At 40.7% G+C, this 16201-nt stretch overlaps 1 protein-coding gene across 4 annotated transcripts in view; it reads left to right on the top strand.

Moving 5' to 3' along the window:
* NRXN3 (neurexin 3) overlaps positions 1-16201 on the top strand; it is a gene marked incomplete at its 5' end in the record, with an annotated part of 1312545 nt that overhangs the window by 311622 nt on the left and 984722 nt on the right. For all 4 annotated transcript variants that reach the window (XM_081316144.1, XM_081316146.1, XM_081316147.1 and 1 more), the window contains one exon: positions 4767-4928. In XM_081316144.1, the coding sequence (XP_081172270.1) occupies positions 4767-4928 (162 nt within the window). Of the gene's footprint in view, positions 1-4766; positions 4929-16201 lie in introns of those variants that run through there.

The following is a 16201-nucleotide window of genomic DNA, read 5'->3' as shown; positions in this document are numbered from 1 at the left end:
TTAGATTTCCTTTTTACCATATGTTTTGATTAGTAATTCTTATTATCACTTCTAAATGTTCTTTGCTATGTTTTTAAATTTAATTTCATTCAGAGCAGTTTAAGTTAATTTAATTTGCCCATAGATATTTTCATTTTTTTAAAAATATTGCATTGTGTCATTCTGTTCCAGAGAATCAAATGTTTAATTTCTAAACATCTGGTAGATTTACATAACCATAACAATAGAATAGTATCAGGCCAAGCTCTGGTTAAAGTAGCATAGGACTACAGCGCTACATCTGAAGGCAGACATTATTTCCTTTGGACTAATTATCTTATGTCATTTAAACTTTCTCATTGTCTGGAAATGGTTGGTCATCCTCAAAATATAATTGTAACCTATAATTTTTATTTATTTTATCCATGTTTCATGCACATATATTTTCACACACTACAAGCATACATTTTTATAATTGTTCTTTGAAATTCTCTTTCAATTTAATAACCATTTTAGTTAGTGGTATATTATTTTTCTTTAAATACAGAGGAACTTCATTTAATGATAGGCAAAATCCAAAGTAAAACTAATATTTCTAGCTATAACCCTGTTGCCTGTTCAAAACGAACAGAGGATGTGGCAATATAGAATTTTCAGCAGGTGTTTTTTTTTTGCTTTCTTGTATAGTCAGACAGTGTACATGTATAACAGAATGAAATAACATTTTTTGTTGGACAATATTCCTTTTTTTCTTTATGAAGAAATGCTTCATGGAACACATTAAAATTATTATATCACAGAATACTTTCCAATTAGAAAGTTAATGCAGGTTTTCTGTGAGCAGATATAAATGTTTATGTATCTTATAATTCAGATTTGCTATTTTTATACCTGTAGCCCAAAACTATAAACTTATGAAAAAACTATACATTTTTAAAAAAGCATATGCAGTGTTTTTTTTAAAAAAGATGTGCTGTACATAAAAAACCCCATTTTGTTGCATAGAGAAATCATTATACATTAACTTAATTCAAGGTACTTTGTGCCCCAGTAAATTTCCCATATGGTTATTTTAACAAAAACCTTTGTTTCATTCAATGCAAACGTTGTTAATGGTAGAATTGGTATTTTTCACCAGCACTTTCAGAAAATGGTTGGCAACATTATTTGTTTTTCTTGCAGATATACTTAAATATGCAGATCCAAATAATATATAAAACAAAGGAAATGGTTCAAATTCTATATATCATGCTGCTCAGTCATACTTTTCAGCATGTGATGAAAGGCTTCTTAAAATAATAATTTTCATGATTAAAAAAGAATCTGAAAATAGCACTTATATTTTATTGATTTGATTTGATTTTGAATTCACCAAACTCCACAGTGACAATTTAAAAACAACAACACATATATCAAAAAAGAACATAGCTTACCAATAACACTTATTGCCCTGTTTTTGTCTTTTCATCAAAATAGTATTTAAGGATGCTATATTTATATTATTAACTTCAAATAATAAAATGTAATAGTATAAATAAACATGAAACAAAGGCAGATTTCTTTGAAATTGCAAAATCTAAATGTATCCAAGCAGAAGATTGAACAGAACAACCTTATTGGTCCAATGTCACCCAACCCACAATCGCTTAAAACAATATAGAACTTAATTTCTCAATTGAAGGACTGTAGCATTTTTTCCAATAAATTTTAGACAAGCTACAGATGTTACCTTTTTTTTTGTACTTGTGCATCTCTACTCAAGTAAGTTCATCAGGTTATTGAAATACTAGGAAAATGAGAAAGCACAACGAAAACTGTAAAATTATTTGATGAGGTGAATGTACACATTACAGGGAATTACCCTTAGTTTTGATGTTTCAGGGGAAAAAAAACTAGTCTCTCATGTTTGCATAATCAAAGGATTCCAGCACCCATTAGAAACTAGAAGAACTAAAAACTCAGTCATCAGAGTATATTTCCTCAAGTTGGTAACATCTCTAAACACTACTAATTAAACCTTCCTTTGAAGTCCTTCAAACAAATAAGTATCACCATAATTATTAGCATCTATAGTTTGGCGATTTGGAAGTCAGTTATAAAACTACCCATGGGTAAGAAAGACAAGTCTTCCCTTTCCTCAAATGACATGTTAAATTCTGTCAACCTTTTTCCATTCAATCCAAAATACCTGATGCAAGCAATCTTCATGCCTCCTCAATTAGGGAAACTTCTCCCCACTTTCCTGAATATTGCAGGTGAGCTACATGTTGTCTCTGTTAGTCGGAACTTTTATATCCTGTATGTCTTTCCTGAAAGTTCAACGACTGTAAAGGAAAAAAAAATAACCCTGGGAATTGGTAAGTGCATAGGGCAGTCCCTCAGAATTGTCAAGCAACTGTCTGTACCCAAGAGATAGGTTGAGTTGGTTAGAATGTCTGAGCTACACCAGAGGGTAGCAATGAATGGAACTCTAAAAGGAGGTAGACATGGATTGGGAAGTGGGACAGAATGGTTGAAATCACTCGTGATGGTTTGTCATTATTTATGGGGGTGAAGAGATAGAGAGGGTGAATACATATTTGATTTTCACTTGAAAAGTAAGTATTGTTTGTTATCCTTCAAATTCTACTCTGGTTTTAGAGGAAATGTCCCTTGTTTCTCAGAGTGGGATGGGTAACCAATAGCATAAGAATGGGAAGGGCAGGGAGCTCCCTTGCTTCTAACAATCTCTATGGCATGGTTCCCAGACAGTCCTGCTCATGCTGTCCTCTTTTTCACTCTGTGTGTGTCGGGCACCCCATGCCTTTTTTTGAAAAACTAACACTAGACCATTCATGCAATGTGTCATTTTTACTAACCGACTAATGTACTAACACCCTAACGACTCATCTTTGCTTTTGGTTATTTTAATTAACAATCGTTCTGTTCACAATTTTTTAATTTCCTTTCTTCCCCCTTTTCCGCAAAGCACTCAGGCATTGGACACGCTATGGTAAACAAACTACATTGTCTGGTAGATATCATTCTTATTGTCTCTTTTTTTGGGTTTGCCGTGTGTTATCTTCCTTTCCCTCTCCATCTCCCATCCCCTATTTTTCTTCCCCGTTAAACTTACCTTCTCCTCCTCCTCCTCCTTCTTCTTCTTCTTTTGATTTTGCTGTAGCTACCTTTTCCTCCTGTTTGTATTTTTATATATTTTCCGTAAGACAAAAACAAAGGAAAATAAATACAGCTGTTCTGGAAATGGGATTTAATTATCTCTTTTGCTGGCTTCTTCACTTTATCTGTTTTAAAATATTTTTTTTATTTTATTTTTGTCAATATTTTGCTAATCCCTTTTCTTTCTTCCCTTCAGTTTCCCCCCCCCTTTTTTTTTTAGTTTGGGGAAGTGAGATTTTCTTTTTTTCCCCTTTTTCTGATTTTCTGAAGGGTTTTAACTCAACTACCATGTCAGGGCCTATAGTTTGTTATGGTGAGCCCAGTCTTTTTGCCTTCATTTTTGGTTGTTGTTCTAATAACAGCTATTACTGTATAGGCAAAACTGGGCCAAGCTTCCCTCTTTTTTCCTCACTGCATCTTAACCTCTTCATCGGGCCAGCCTCCACACATATTCTTCCTCTGTCTTTTTTGAAATTTCACAAGCCATAACCAACAGAAGCTCAGCCAGTTGTTTGTTTCAGGGCAATATATACGCTGCATGGCATGTCTATGTATGGTTAATCCCCACCTCCTTTCCCAACCATCACGTGGCAGCTACCTCTCCCCATCTCTTCACCAAGCCACTAATCTAACTTTTAAATCGCATACATAGATCATTTTCACAACCTTCCTTTCCTGTCCCTCCCTTCTGTTTTCCATTGCCCTCCATGAATTATGGGGTTTGGACTATTTTTAGATTTTTTTTAAAATTTATTTTTCTTTTCTTTTAACCCTTGGGTGGTTTTTCTCCTTTTGTAGTTTATGGTTTCATTAAGGATTGCATGCAAGTGTGGAAAAAAAAATCTCTTTCAGGATACTTCTTGTCCTTCTGGATTTTGAAAAACACTGGCATGGGTGTGCTGAAGTACAGAGTGTGAGCACGTTTGCCAATTTGTTTTCTCTTGTTTTCAAATTCACTTTATATTTTTCATTTTTGCTGGTGTATGGTTGACTTCTTTCTTTTGTTTTTTTTTAATCCTGATTTTTAATTTTTGTACTTTTTTTTACTTTTTCAGTTGCAGTACTGGGTGGTGGTGGGTATCTTTGTAGGCGCATAGCATGTTCATCCATAATGTATTGAAAGTGAGGTCCCTTTCCTTCCTCCCTTCCCTGAATGCATGATCATTTGTGTGCTGTGAGCCAAATAAATACAAAGAAGCAAAATCAAATATATCAACTTCATTATTAGTGTCTTTGCTAACAGTCATAACTAACAATAATCACTACCAATAATGGCTAATCAATCATACTATCAGCTCAGATAAGCGCTCCCGTCCACTAACTGATCCATTTTCTGGCCTTATTAAATGGAAGCCATCATGGCAGGTAGAATAGCTCTCTTTGGCCGTAGCAAAGTTGAACTAGCAAAGCAGGTGATTAAGGACTTGGAGTGGAGGGACAAAAAGCAGACCAGAAAATGGAACTGAGCTGCAATGAATCAACAAAGTTCAGCAAAACCAATCCTAAAAGTTTTATAAAAGTAGGGAGAGGACTTGCTATTTTAAGAACCGTACGATCATTGCTGGGAATTTTGTTTTTTCTTTTCCCCTTTTTTTTGTTTTGTTTTGTCCATTGCATCCTTCAAACAGGTGACAATCTCTGTGGATGGAATCCTCACTACTACTGGCTACACACAGGAGGATTATACTATGCTTGGCTCAGATGACTTCTTCTATGTTGGTGGAAGTCCCAGTACAGCTGATTTACCTGGATCTCCTATCAGCAATAACTTCATGGGTTGTCTGAAGGAGGTAACTGTTTCAAATGAACAGCATTATTTTGCTTTGTAATCTTTGTTAAATAACTTCTTCGTCTGCCACTCATCTTCCTTTCTTTATTGAATTTCGTACATGAATATCATTGGCAAACTTAGCCTGTCCTCATATAGCTGAATGAATCATCCATATGTAAGAGGAAAGCGCACTGACAAATGTTGAAGAAATCTTAAGGTTTGCAGAAGTATAATAACGTTGAAGAAAAATACATTAAAGAGTTCCAGGAAGACAGAAAATTCTGTTTGACCAGGAAATATTGACTGCTCTGGAAATAAGAGGAAATGGAATGGGGTATCCCAGTATAAAAGGGCACATTGGGCAGGCTGAGTTCTCTGTAAATGACATTAGATGAATACTGTACTAAATAAAGTGGGTTCCTTAGTGAAATCTGCTTCAAAGAAGATTTGCAGTTTTAATGACAGCAGTCAAATCAGCAAGAGTGATGGCAAAGAAGGATTTAACAGGAATATTGAGATAAGATTTGACTGAGGTGGCAAAGAAAAGAATTGGCTGTTTATGATAGAATATGGCTTGGAAAATGCTGAAAGATTTTTTTTTTGAAATGAATTACTGAAATATGTGGGAACATGGGGGATGTTTTAGAGGGAAAAAATCCCTGAAAGTTGCAAAAAATGTAGTAAAAGAGAACAAGATAAAAAAGGCACAACAATTTTCATAGAAAATTTTTAAAAATGAGGGGGAAAGGCTAAACAAGGAGCTCCTACTAGGTTGAGTGGAATGGAAAAAAACCCCTGCAAATTATATTTGAAAGTAAAAGAAAAAAATGATGGAAAAAGCATTTAGAGGTTTACAAATGTGTGATAGTGATCCATCAAAGAGTAAAACTGAAATGAATGGTCTGTTAGTGTCAAAAAATAAGGTGAAAAGTAACCAATTATGTGAAACTATTGAAAAGGTAAAGATGCAGGGGTAATGGGGAAAATGTTAAAATATGGATCTAATATATTTTTTTGAGTGACACACAACTTGTTCAACATCTATTCAAAGATTGCATCTATGCCTGATTATTGGAATAATAATAATTATTGCCATTATTCCCCTTTATTACCTCTCTGTAACAAGTAGTACTATAACCACCACTAACAACTGCAGTAATCCTGATGCCTTTGAAGCCTACCACTAACTTCATGTGTGATCTGGCTTGCTACTTCTCTTTACAGTATTAGACCATTCAAACAATCTGAAAAAAAATAGATGAAGGTTGGCATCATGTCTAGAGTCCCTGGGATTCAATAGTTGCACATTCTGGGAGCAGAGAAGAATTCTGGTCATAATCTCTCCATTCTCAGTTGAATCAAAGCTATAAAACATGGTTCAAAATCAGACTTGGAACAACTGAATTGTCCCCTTTAAATCCATGCCATTTTTTTTATCATTCATTTCAGACAGAACGGTTTTTACATCCAAGCTTTGAACAGATAATTAATGGTTTAATTTCTAATAACTTTACATTTTATGGAACCCTGCTATGTCTCTGCATCTGGTGAACCAAGCTATTTAAAGCTGTGTTAATTTTGCTAATTGCTCTATGTTTATTTGGATGACTGGCACCTGCAGGTTTTGGGATCATGTTTAGGGCTTTATAGTCTCCCTGGTCCTTAGTGAGGAAAATGGACAGGGCAGTTTCCTCAGTCAAAACCAATAACCTATTTGTCCTGAACTCCATCATCTATCACAGCTGAAAGCAATGGTTCAGAGTAAAGGATGTTGGCATGTCTAGGATAGCAGTCATACTATTAAGCAACCATTTACTATTTCAAGAAGGTGATGGTCAGACCAGAGAAAAAGCATTTGAAAGAACACCACTTTGTTTTTATTATTTATCAAATTTGTTAGCTACCAAAAGTTTCTGACAAACAACATATAAAAATAGTTGAACAAGATGTAAAACTACAATAAATATTTAAAAAAAACCCAAATAAAATATATGCCCTTAAACATCTGGAAACACTCTGTATTCAGCTTTTACAGAAGTCATATTTTCCAGAAGACCACACTGAAGACAAATTACTCTCCATTAGGAGGTCACTCCAGAAGGCCAGTCCTATCAGCAAACAGCAGTGCTTCCAGGTTTTATCCTTTTTTAAAACAAAAATGGTGGAAATCCTGGTATGAGCATAGTTGTTGGGCTGATATTAGTGTGGAGATGTGGGTCCTGAGATAGCCAGATGCCAAATCACAAAGGTCTTTATAGGTCAATGACAACATTTTAAATTGCACTCAGAAATTTAATAGGAAGCCAATGCAAGGCCTGAAACCAGGTATAAAACCTGTTCAATGGTCAAATTATGTGAGCACCCTGCCTATTGCATTTTGCACCAACCAAAGCTTCTGGGTGGTTTTTGTAGAGTGGGTTCCAGTGATCAAAATGGGCTGGTGATGAGAGTATGAGGCACTGTATTCAGATCTCACTTCAAGCTGGGTTGCAATTGGTGGTAATAATAATAATAATAATAATAATAATAATAATAATAATAATAATAATAATAATAATAATAATATAATAATAATAATAATAATAATAATAATAATAATAATAATAATAATAATAATAATAGAAGAAGAAGAAGAAGAAGAAGAAGAAGAAGAAGAAGAAGAAGAAGAAGAAGAAGAAGAAGAAGAAGAAGAAGAAGAAGAAGAAGAAGAGGAGGAGGAGGAGGAGGAGGAAGAAGAAGAAGTTGGAAGGCACCTTGGAGGTCATCTAGTCCAATCCCCTGCTAAGGCAGGAAACCCTATACCATTTCAGACAAATGGCTGTCCAGTCTCTTCTTAAAAACCTCCATTGTTGGAGCATTCACCAATTCTGGAGGCAGGTTGTTCCACTGGTTAATTGTTCTGTCAGGAAGTTTCTCCTTAGTTCTAGGTTGCTTCTCTCCTTGACTAGTTTCCATCTGTTGCTTCTTGTCCTGCTTTCAGGTGCTTTGGAGAATAGCTTGACTCCCTCCTCTTTGTGGCAGCCCCTGAGATATTGGAACACTGCTATCATGTCACCCCTCACCCTTCTCTTCTTTAAACTAGCCCAAGCTGGGCAAAAGCTTTTCTGGCCACAGCTTCCACCTGCTGAACTAACAGGAGGTAGGAGAACACCCAGATTGCAAATCTGCTTCTTCAGAAGCAGGATCACTCCATCTAAAGACAAAACAAAGGGCATAAAGCACACCCTATGTATAACAGTAGCTCAGTCTTGTTGGCATTTAGTTTAAGCCTGCTCTCTTCCATCTGGAACTACAGGCTTGCCAGGCACCAGGACAGGAGTTCAGTGAAATTTCTGACCCATCCTGGGGTTGTATGCAACTGGGTATCATCAACATATTAATAACACCAGATTCCAAATCTCCCCCAGTATAGAGGACAGACAGACAGACAAACAAACAAACAAACAAACAAACAAACAAATAAATAAATAAATAAATAAATAAATAAATAAATAAATAAATGTGATCTAAAAACCTACTTGTTTGAATAAGCCGGCCTGGTCTGATGGGTTTTGGTTTTAATTATTGTTTTAATGCAATTTATTTTTGCATTTGGGCACAAGGGTTTAATTTGTTTTTAATTTTCGTATTTTGGGTATTTTGTACTTATGGCCCTGTTCACCGCCCTGAGTCCTTCGGGAGAAGGGCGGTATACAAATCAAATAAATAAATAAATAAATAAATAAATAAATAAATAAATAAATAAATAAATAGCCTTAAGAAGCATAAGCAAAAGCTGCTACCAAGGGAAACAAAAGTGGCCTGTGATAAGAGTAAATGTCTCAGAGAGTTCACATGAAGATAAAGGGAGGCTTGCAAGATTCTGTTATAATAAAAACACAACTGATCTATATAGCAAGGGTTTCCTCGTGTGGCTTTTCTTGAAGGGCTGACAACCAGTGAGTTCATATAAATATTGAATAGCAAGCAGAAAAGCACTGATTCCTAGGTATCCTGCAAGAAGCAAACATGGTACTGATCTTTCTCCCCCCAAATTACCACTGACTGGAACCAGCTGCTGGGGAAGGAATAGGACCACTGGAGAACAGTAGCCCAGGTCCCTAGGATTTTATTTATTTATTTATTTATTAGTTTTTATAAACCGCCCTTCTCCCGAGGGACTCGGGGCGGTGTACAGAGGAAGGAAGGTATACAGATCGAACAATAAAAATAATAAGAAACACTAATGAACACAAACTGGGACCCCAATTAACGCTATCATGCCAGGCCAGCCTGCTGAAACAGGAAAGTTTTTAAGTCGCGACGGAAGGTACGGAGGTCAGGGGCCATCCGGATTTCTGTTGGTAAGGTGTTCCAGAGGGCTGGCGCACCCACTGAGAATGCCCTCCCCCTGGGGGCCGCCAGCCGACATTCCTTGAGCGGTGGCACCCTGAGGAGGCCCTCTCTGTGGGAGCGCACAGGACGGTGGGGTGCTGACATCGGCAGAAGGTGCTCCCGAAGGTAGTCCGGACCCATGCCATGTAGGGCTTTGTAAGTCATCGTTAGCACCTTGAACTTCACACGGAAGGCAGCCGGAAGCCAGTGCAGCGCACGGAGGAGAGGTGTGATATGGGAGTATCGGGAGGCTCCCAAGAGTGTCCGTGCCGCCGCACTTTGCACCAGTTGAAGCTTCCGAGTGGATCTCAAGGGCAGCCCCATGTAGAGAGCGTTACAATAGTCTAGGCGAGATGTCACAAGGGCATGGGTGACTGTACGTAAGGAATCCAGGTCCAGATAAGGCCGTAGTTGGCGAATTAGTCGAACCCGGGAGAAGGCCCCCTTGGTCACAGCTCCAATGTGGTCTTCCAGGGAGAGCTGCGAGTCTAGGAGGACACCCAGGTTGCGGGCCCTATCAACAGGGGGAAGTAACTTGTCCCCAATGTTAAGCAGTGGGACGTTCTGAATCTCCTGGTTTCCCGGTACGTACAGCCATTCAGTCTTGTCCGGGTTCAGTTGAAGCCTGTTTCTCCCCATCCATTCCCGGACCGCTTTCAGGCAGCGGGACATCACGTCTAGGGCATCACTGATATTGTTTGGAGTTGAGATAAAAAGCTGGGTGTCATCAGCATACTGATGGTACCCTACTCCAAAACTGCGAATGATCTCACCCAGCGGTTTCATGTAGATGTTGAACAGGAGAGGCGAGAGGACCGACCCCTGAGGGACTCCGCAAGCGAGAGGCCTCGGGGTCGACCTCTGTCCCCCTGTCAGCACCGACTGCGAGCGACCCTGGAGAAAGGAGGAGAACCAACGTAGAACCGTGCCTCCCACTCCCAGTCCCCTGAGGCGTCGCAGCAAGATACCATGGTCGATGGTATCGAAAGCCGCCGAGAGGTCTAATAAGACTAGGACAGAGGAATGGCCCCTGTCCCGGGCTCTCCAGAGATCATTCATCAGAGCGACCAATGCCGTCTCCGTGCTGTAGCCCGGCCTGAAACCCGATTGGTACGGGTCTAGATAAACCGCTTCATCCAGGATCTGAGGAAGTTGGTGCGCCACCACGCTCTCAACAACCTTCGCAAGGAAGCGAAGATTGGAGACTGGACGAAAGTTATTCAAAGAGGATGGGTCCAAGGTGGGCTTCTTGAGGAGAGGTCTCACCACCGCCTCCTTCAAGGCGGTGGGGAAGTGACCCTCACTCAGAGAAGCAGAGATGACCGCTAGGAACCAGCCTCGTGTCGCCTCTCGAGCTGCATAGGCCAGCCAGGAAGGGCACGGGTCCAGTAAGCATGTGGAGGAGCTTAACCTTCTCATAATCCTGTCCACTTCCTTAGGAGTTACAGGATCAAATTCTTCCCAGATGACGTCGACAAGACTGTCCATGTCTTGTTCTTCCATCTCAGCCCAGTTGGAGTCCAGACCAGTTCGAATCCGAGCGATTTTATCCAGCAGATATTGACCAAATTCCTCGGCTCGACCCTGCAAGGGTTCCTCCCTCACCTCTTGGTTTAATAGGGAGCGAGTCACCCTGAACAAGGCAGCTGGGCGATTATCTGCGGACGCGATGAGGGTGGAAAAGTAGTTGGATTTTGCCACCCTTATCGCAGCGAGATAAGACCTGGTGAGGATTCTTAGTCGCAATCGGTCGGATTCGGATCGACTGGACCTCCAACGGCTCTCTAGGCCCCGTCTCCGACGCTTCATCTCCCGGAGCTCCTCGGTGAACCATGGGGCTCGCTGGGATCTGCGCCGGGTCAGAGGCCGCAAGGGTACAACTCGGTCCAGAGCCTCCGTGGCTGCCTTTTCCCAGGCTTCCACTAAGGCTTCCGCCGAGCTGTGAGCAGGGGGTGCATGCGAGTCCCTAAGCGCTGCCTGGAACTTATCAGGGTCCATTAGGCGCCTAGGGCGGTACCATCTGACTGGCACCGTGCACCCACGGTGGGGGGTGGCAAGGGGGAAGTCTAGCCGCAGGAGGTGGTGATCGGTCCATGACAGGGGCGTAACAGTTGTGGCACCCCCACCGACATGATAGCGACAGGATTGAGAGTGTGCTGGAGCAACAGGCCTCAGATTTGGAAAAAAAAAACCAAAACTCTAGCAAATGCCATCAATCTCCCAGGTGTAGTGGGAGACTTGTGCCATCTCCTCATCCCACCATGCTTAGGAGGCCTGGGCCCTCTCCCTGATGTTCTGCTTAACAACACATTTGGTCACTTAACAATTACAATTGAGAGAGCTGGAATTAAGGGTGCTGAGCGAAGTGGTCACATGGTGTTTCATTTAATGACTGCTTCGCTCAATTGCTGAGATTCTGAGCCCACTTGTAAGTGGAGGATTACCTGCACTGAGATCTCAAATCTCAACATTAGTCATCAAATAAAGTGACTAATGTCTATGTTTTCTGCCCAGGCCTAAACTCTTAATTGATATAGGTCTAGATGATCCTTTTCATCTAGGAGTTCCTTAGTTGTACCCATGTTAGATGTGAAACCCCAGGTCCAGATGTAAAGGTTCAATTAAGCTGATTTATTGCTAAAAGCCTATGCACAGGAATCTTCTCAACTAATGGTAAGCACCTGGTTAGAGATAAGTAAGGGGCAATGTCAGTCAAGGGGGCGGTGATCTTAGTTTGCATAGGGATTCTAGGCTGATCCTTCTTCTTAGTTTGCATAGGGATTCTAGGCTGATCCTTCTTTCCACTCTGCCCCCAAGTTCTGCCATTCCTTCTACAACCCATACATTTGTCACAACAACCATTGGAACAAAGGAAGGTTGGAGACCAAGCATGGTTATCTAACATCTTCAGATCCAGAGAAATTAGAATAAAATAGATGTAGACAGATGATTACTTATATATTACTCCTCAGAACTTGAATTGTCTCATTTTTTTTTGCCCCTGTGTTCTTTTCCAATTTTCTTGTGCTGTTTGTAATGCAGTCAAGAGTATTAACAAAAGGGGGTGATACTTATGGAATATTATAAAATCAAACAAATATAGTCATTTTTAGTTTATTTTTATTGTGGTTTTATTATTTTTTGTTTCAATATGTCCAGTCTTAAACAGGCTGCTTGCAAATAACATGTGCCCTTTCCTATAATAAGGAGTAAGTGAATATGTGTTTTTAGTGGTTAAATGTGGGATTACAGCAAGCAACAGAAGGTGGGGCAAAATTTACTTAAAAGTTTAGTAAAAAAGTTAAAAGTTTAGATTCAAAAATTTATATATATTTACCAGAAACTAACAAGTTAATTTGCTATGTTTAATTTTAAAGTGGTAAAGTCAGGTAAATTATTATATGTATATGTATATGAAGCAACAGCATTTTAAACAGTACCTGTCATTTTTTAAAACTGATAAATGAAGAGACCCCTATAGATATATAGTCTTAATCAATAATATGTGGAAATATTTAACTCAGGAAATTAATTTAACTTTAACTCAGGAAATTTTAAAACTCAAGACGTGGGAAGAAGCTCTGCTATGTATTTTCCTGGGGCTATTATTTGTGAGAGCACTCTTTGTTCTGACCTCTCAGTCTGTCTAGGACTGTCTGCTTCTAGGAATATTTGAAGGAAGGGAATAGATCTTAACTAGTGTGGGGGTTAGGGAGGGACTGAAACACTTTTCAGAAATAGGGACAACTAAGCAGAGTTGGGCTGCTAAACTTTCGTATGAACGTCAGTCCATATTGGAGATGAAGAAATTCAGTGTGAAAGGAATGGTAGAGAAAACTGTTCGGGACAGTCTGCATGGCCTCGGATTACTACGGAGGATAAGATCAACGACGGAGATGCCGGCTGCTGACACGGAGGACGAGAGATCAGCTGCAATTTCTGGAGGAGCAGGGAGGAAGAAAGGAAATTGCTGGAGGTTGAAACAGCAGTGTGCTCAGAGTTTTGAGCAGCAAAGGCAGCGTTTTGGGCCGTAGGGGCAGAGTGGAGGAGCAGCCATTGCAGCTGGGAAGTTTCCCTCCGTTGCTGACCATCTTCGGAAGAAAAGGAGGAGATGTGACCACAAGAGGAAGCGTGGCAAACGCGGAGGCCTAACATCTAGGCTAAAAGCTAGACCTTACAGAGTGTCTCTTCCATCTATTTTGTTTGCAAATGCTCGCTCCTTAGAACCAAAAACGGATTACTTGAAGCTGGATTTAACAACAAACCAGGAGGTGAGAAATTGCTGTGTCATCATTCCAACAGAAACTCGGTTGAAGCCCTCTGTCCCAGATAGTGCTGTTAGCTTGGTGGGATTTTCAGCATTTTGGCTGGACCGGAGTTTTACTCCTAGTGGCAAATCCCGGGGAGGGGGTGTCTGTTTTTATATAAATGACAGATGGTGTAATAATGCCAAGGTGGTTTCAAGTCTGTGCTCCCCAGATGTGGAGCTTCTGACCATCAAATGCCTAGAGAATTCGATCTGCCTAGAGAATTCTCTGTTGCCATTATCACAGCTGTGTATATCCCCGCTGATGCAAACAGAGAAGAGGCCCTGAAGGCTCTCTGTCATACCCTCAGTGACTTACAAACTACTCACCCAGAGGGTGCATTTATTGCATTGGGAGACTTTAACCAAGTGGATTTGAAAGCTACCCTGCCACATTTCCATTAATATGTGGACTTTGCAACCAGAGGGGACAATACCAGGGCTTTTTTTGTAAAAGAAAAAGGTGCCGGAACTCACAAATGTCATACAACCCACCTTGCCTACCCTGCCAGGTTCCATCCAAAAAAGGTGCCGGAACTCCGTTCTGAGCGTTCTATGACAAAAAAAGCCCTGGACAATACACTGGATCTTGCTTATTCCAACATCAAGAAGGCTCCTGGGCTCCTCTGACCATCTCTCAGTGCTGCTTATTCCAGCATATAAACCTTTAATAGTCAGAGTGAAACCTACAGTAAAGCAGGTGAGGGTTTGGACAGAGGGAGCTATAGTAGCATTACAAGACTGCTTGGAGTGCACAGATTGGAGCATGTTTAAGGAAGAAGCTACTGATAACCAACATACAAATGTTGAGGAGTATGCCACCATGGTGTCTGCATATATCCAAAAGTGCATAGAAGATGTCTGTGTCCTGAAAAACATTATTGTGAGTGTGAATGAAAAACCATGGCTGACTCATGAGGTCCGTAAGATGCTGAAAACACGGAATGTGGCTTTTAAATATGGTGACATGCAGGCACTTAAAACAGCCAGAGCAAATCTGAAAAGTGCCATAAACAAACTGAATACATTTTTTGGTAGATTTAAGGCATCAAATAGCACTCCTGATAGGAAAGCTGTGCCCCATCCTGATGAGCAAGGGCTAAGCTTTGATGTCACCTCTGTCTGGAAAACACTGCAGAAAGTTAACATTCAGAAAGCAGCAGGCCCAGATAACATCCCTGGACGTGTCCTTAGGGAATGTGCCGATGAGCTGGCTTGTGTTCTCACAGACATTTTCAATCTCTCATTGCAGCAGGCAGTGGTCCCATCATGCTTTAAGACGGCCATCATCTTACTAGCGCCAAAAAAGTCCACAATTACAGGCCTCAATGATTACTGTCCTGTTGCATTGACATCCACCATTATGAAATGCTTTGAGAAGCTGATAAAAGACATTATTGTATCCAGCCTCCCACAAGCATTTGACCTGCTTCAGTTTGCCTACCGACCAAATTGCTCTACAGAGGATGCTATTTCTTCCGTTCTCCATCTGAGCTTGAAGCACTTAGAGGAAAGAAATACTCAGGTGCGTTTGCTGTTTCTCAAATTCAGTTTGTTGTTTAACACAATCATTCCCCAGCATCTAGTAGACAAATTGGGCCTTTTAGGCTTAAACACTCCTTTGTGCAACTGGATTCTTGATTTTCTTACCAAGAGGCCCCAATATGTACGAGTTGGAACAAATATCTCTAATACCATTTTCTTGAGCACAGGTTCTCCTCAGGGCTGTGTCCTAAGTCTGCTGCTGTTCATCCTGTTGACCCATGACTGTTGTGCTAGGTTTGCCACCAACCATACTGTGAAGTTCGCAGATGATACAACGGTAGTGTACCTTATTCATGATGACAAGGTGGAAGCTTACCACAAGGAGGTTGAGGGGTTGGTGAACTGGTGTAAGCAAAACAGCCTAGTTTTAAATACTGGAAAAACAAAAGAGATCATTGTTGATTTCTGAAAAGGCAGACACAGCCACACTTCTCTGTGCATTAATGATTCACCTGTAGAGACGGTTACCAGCATCAAATTCCTGGATGTGCAGCTAACAAGTAGGCTGGCTTGGTCGCCCAACAGTGAGAAACTGGTGAAGCAGGCACAGCAGTACCTGCATTTTCTGCGTCATATGAGAAAAGCACATCTTCCTTCCCCTGTCCTGACCACTTTCTACAGGGGATGATCGAGAGCATCCTGTCATACAGCATCACAGTCTGGTTTGGAAGCATCACTGCATCAGACAGGAAGGCGGTGCAGAGAGTGGTGAGGATGGCCAAAAAGATCATTGGCTGTTCCCTCCCTTCCATCCAGGACATAGGACAGAAGCATTGCTTGAGCAGGGTCCATAAGATTATCTGGGACACTACTCATCCTCTTCACAACCTGTTTTGCTTGTTACCTTCTGGGAAGAGGCTTCGTGGTATCCGTCGCAGAACATCCAGATTCAGCCATAGTTTCATTCCATACAGCATTAACCTTGTGAACTCTCAAGCTTCTGTTGTGATTCAGGGTCAGCCTGTGGGTTCGGCAGTTGGGTCGGACGACTCAGAGGAGGAGGGGGGTGTTGAAGACCTTGCTGAGGGGGTTGAAGATCTTGCTGATGATAGCCCTCAGCCAGGCCC

Source organism: Vipera berus (assembly GCF_964194415.1).
Source record: "Vipera berus genome assembly, chromosome: 1".
Lineage (NCBI taxonomy): Eukaryota > Metazoa > Chordata > Lepidosauria > Squamata > Viperidae > Vipera > Vipera berus.
This window is presented reverse-complemented; position numbering and strand designations above follow the sequence as displayed.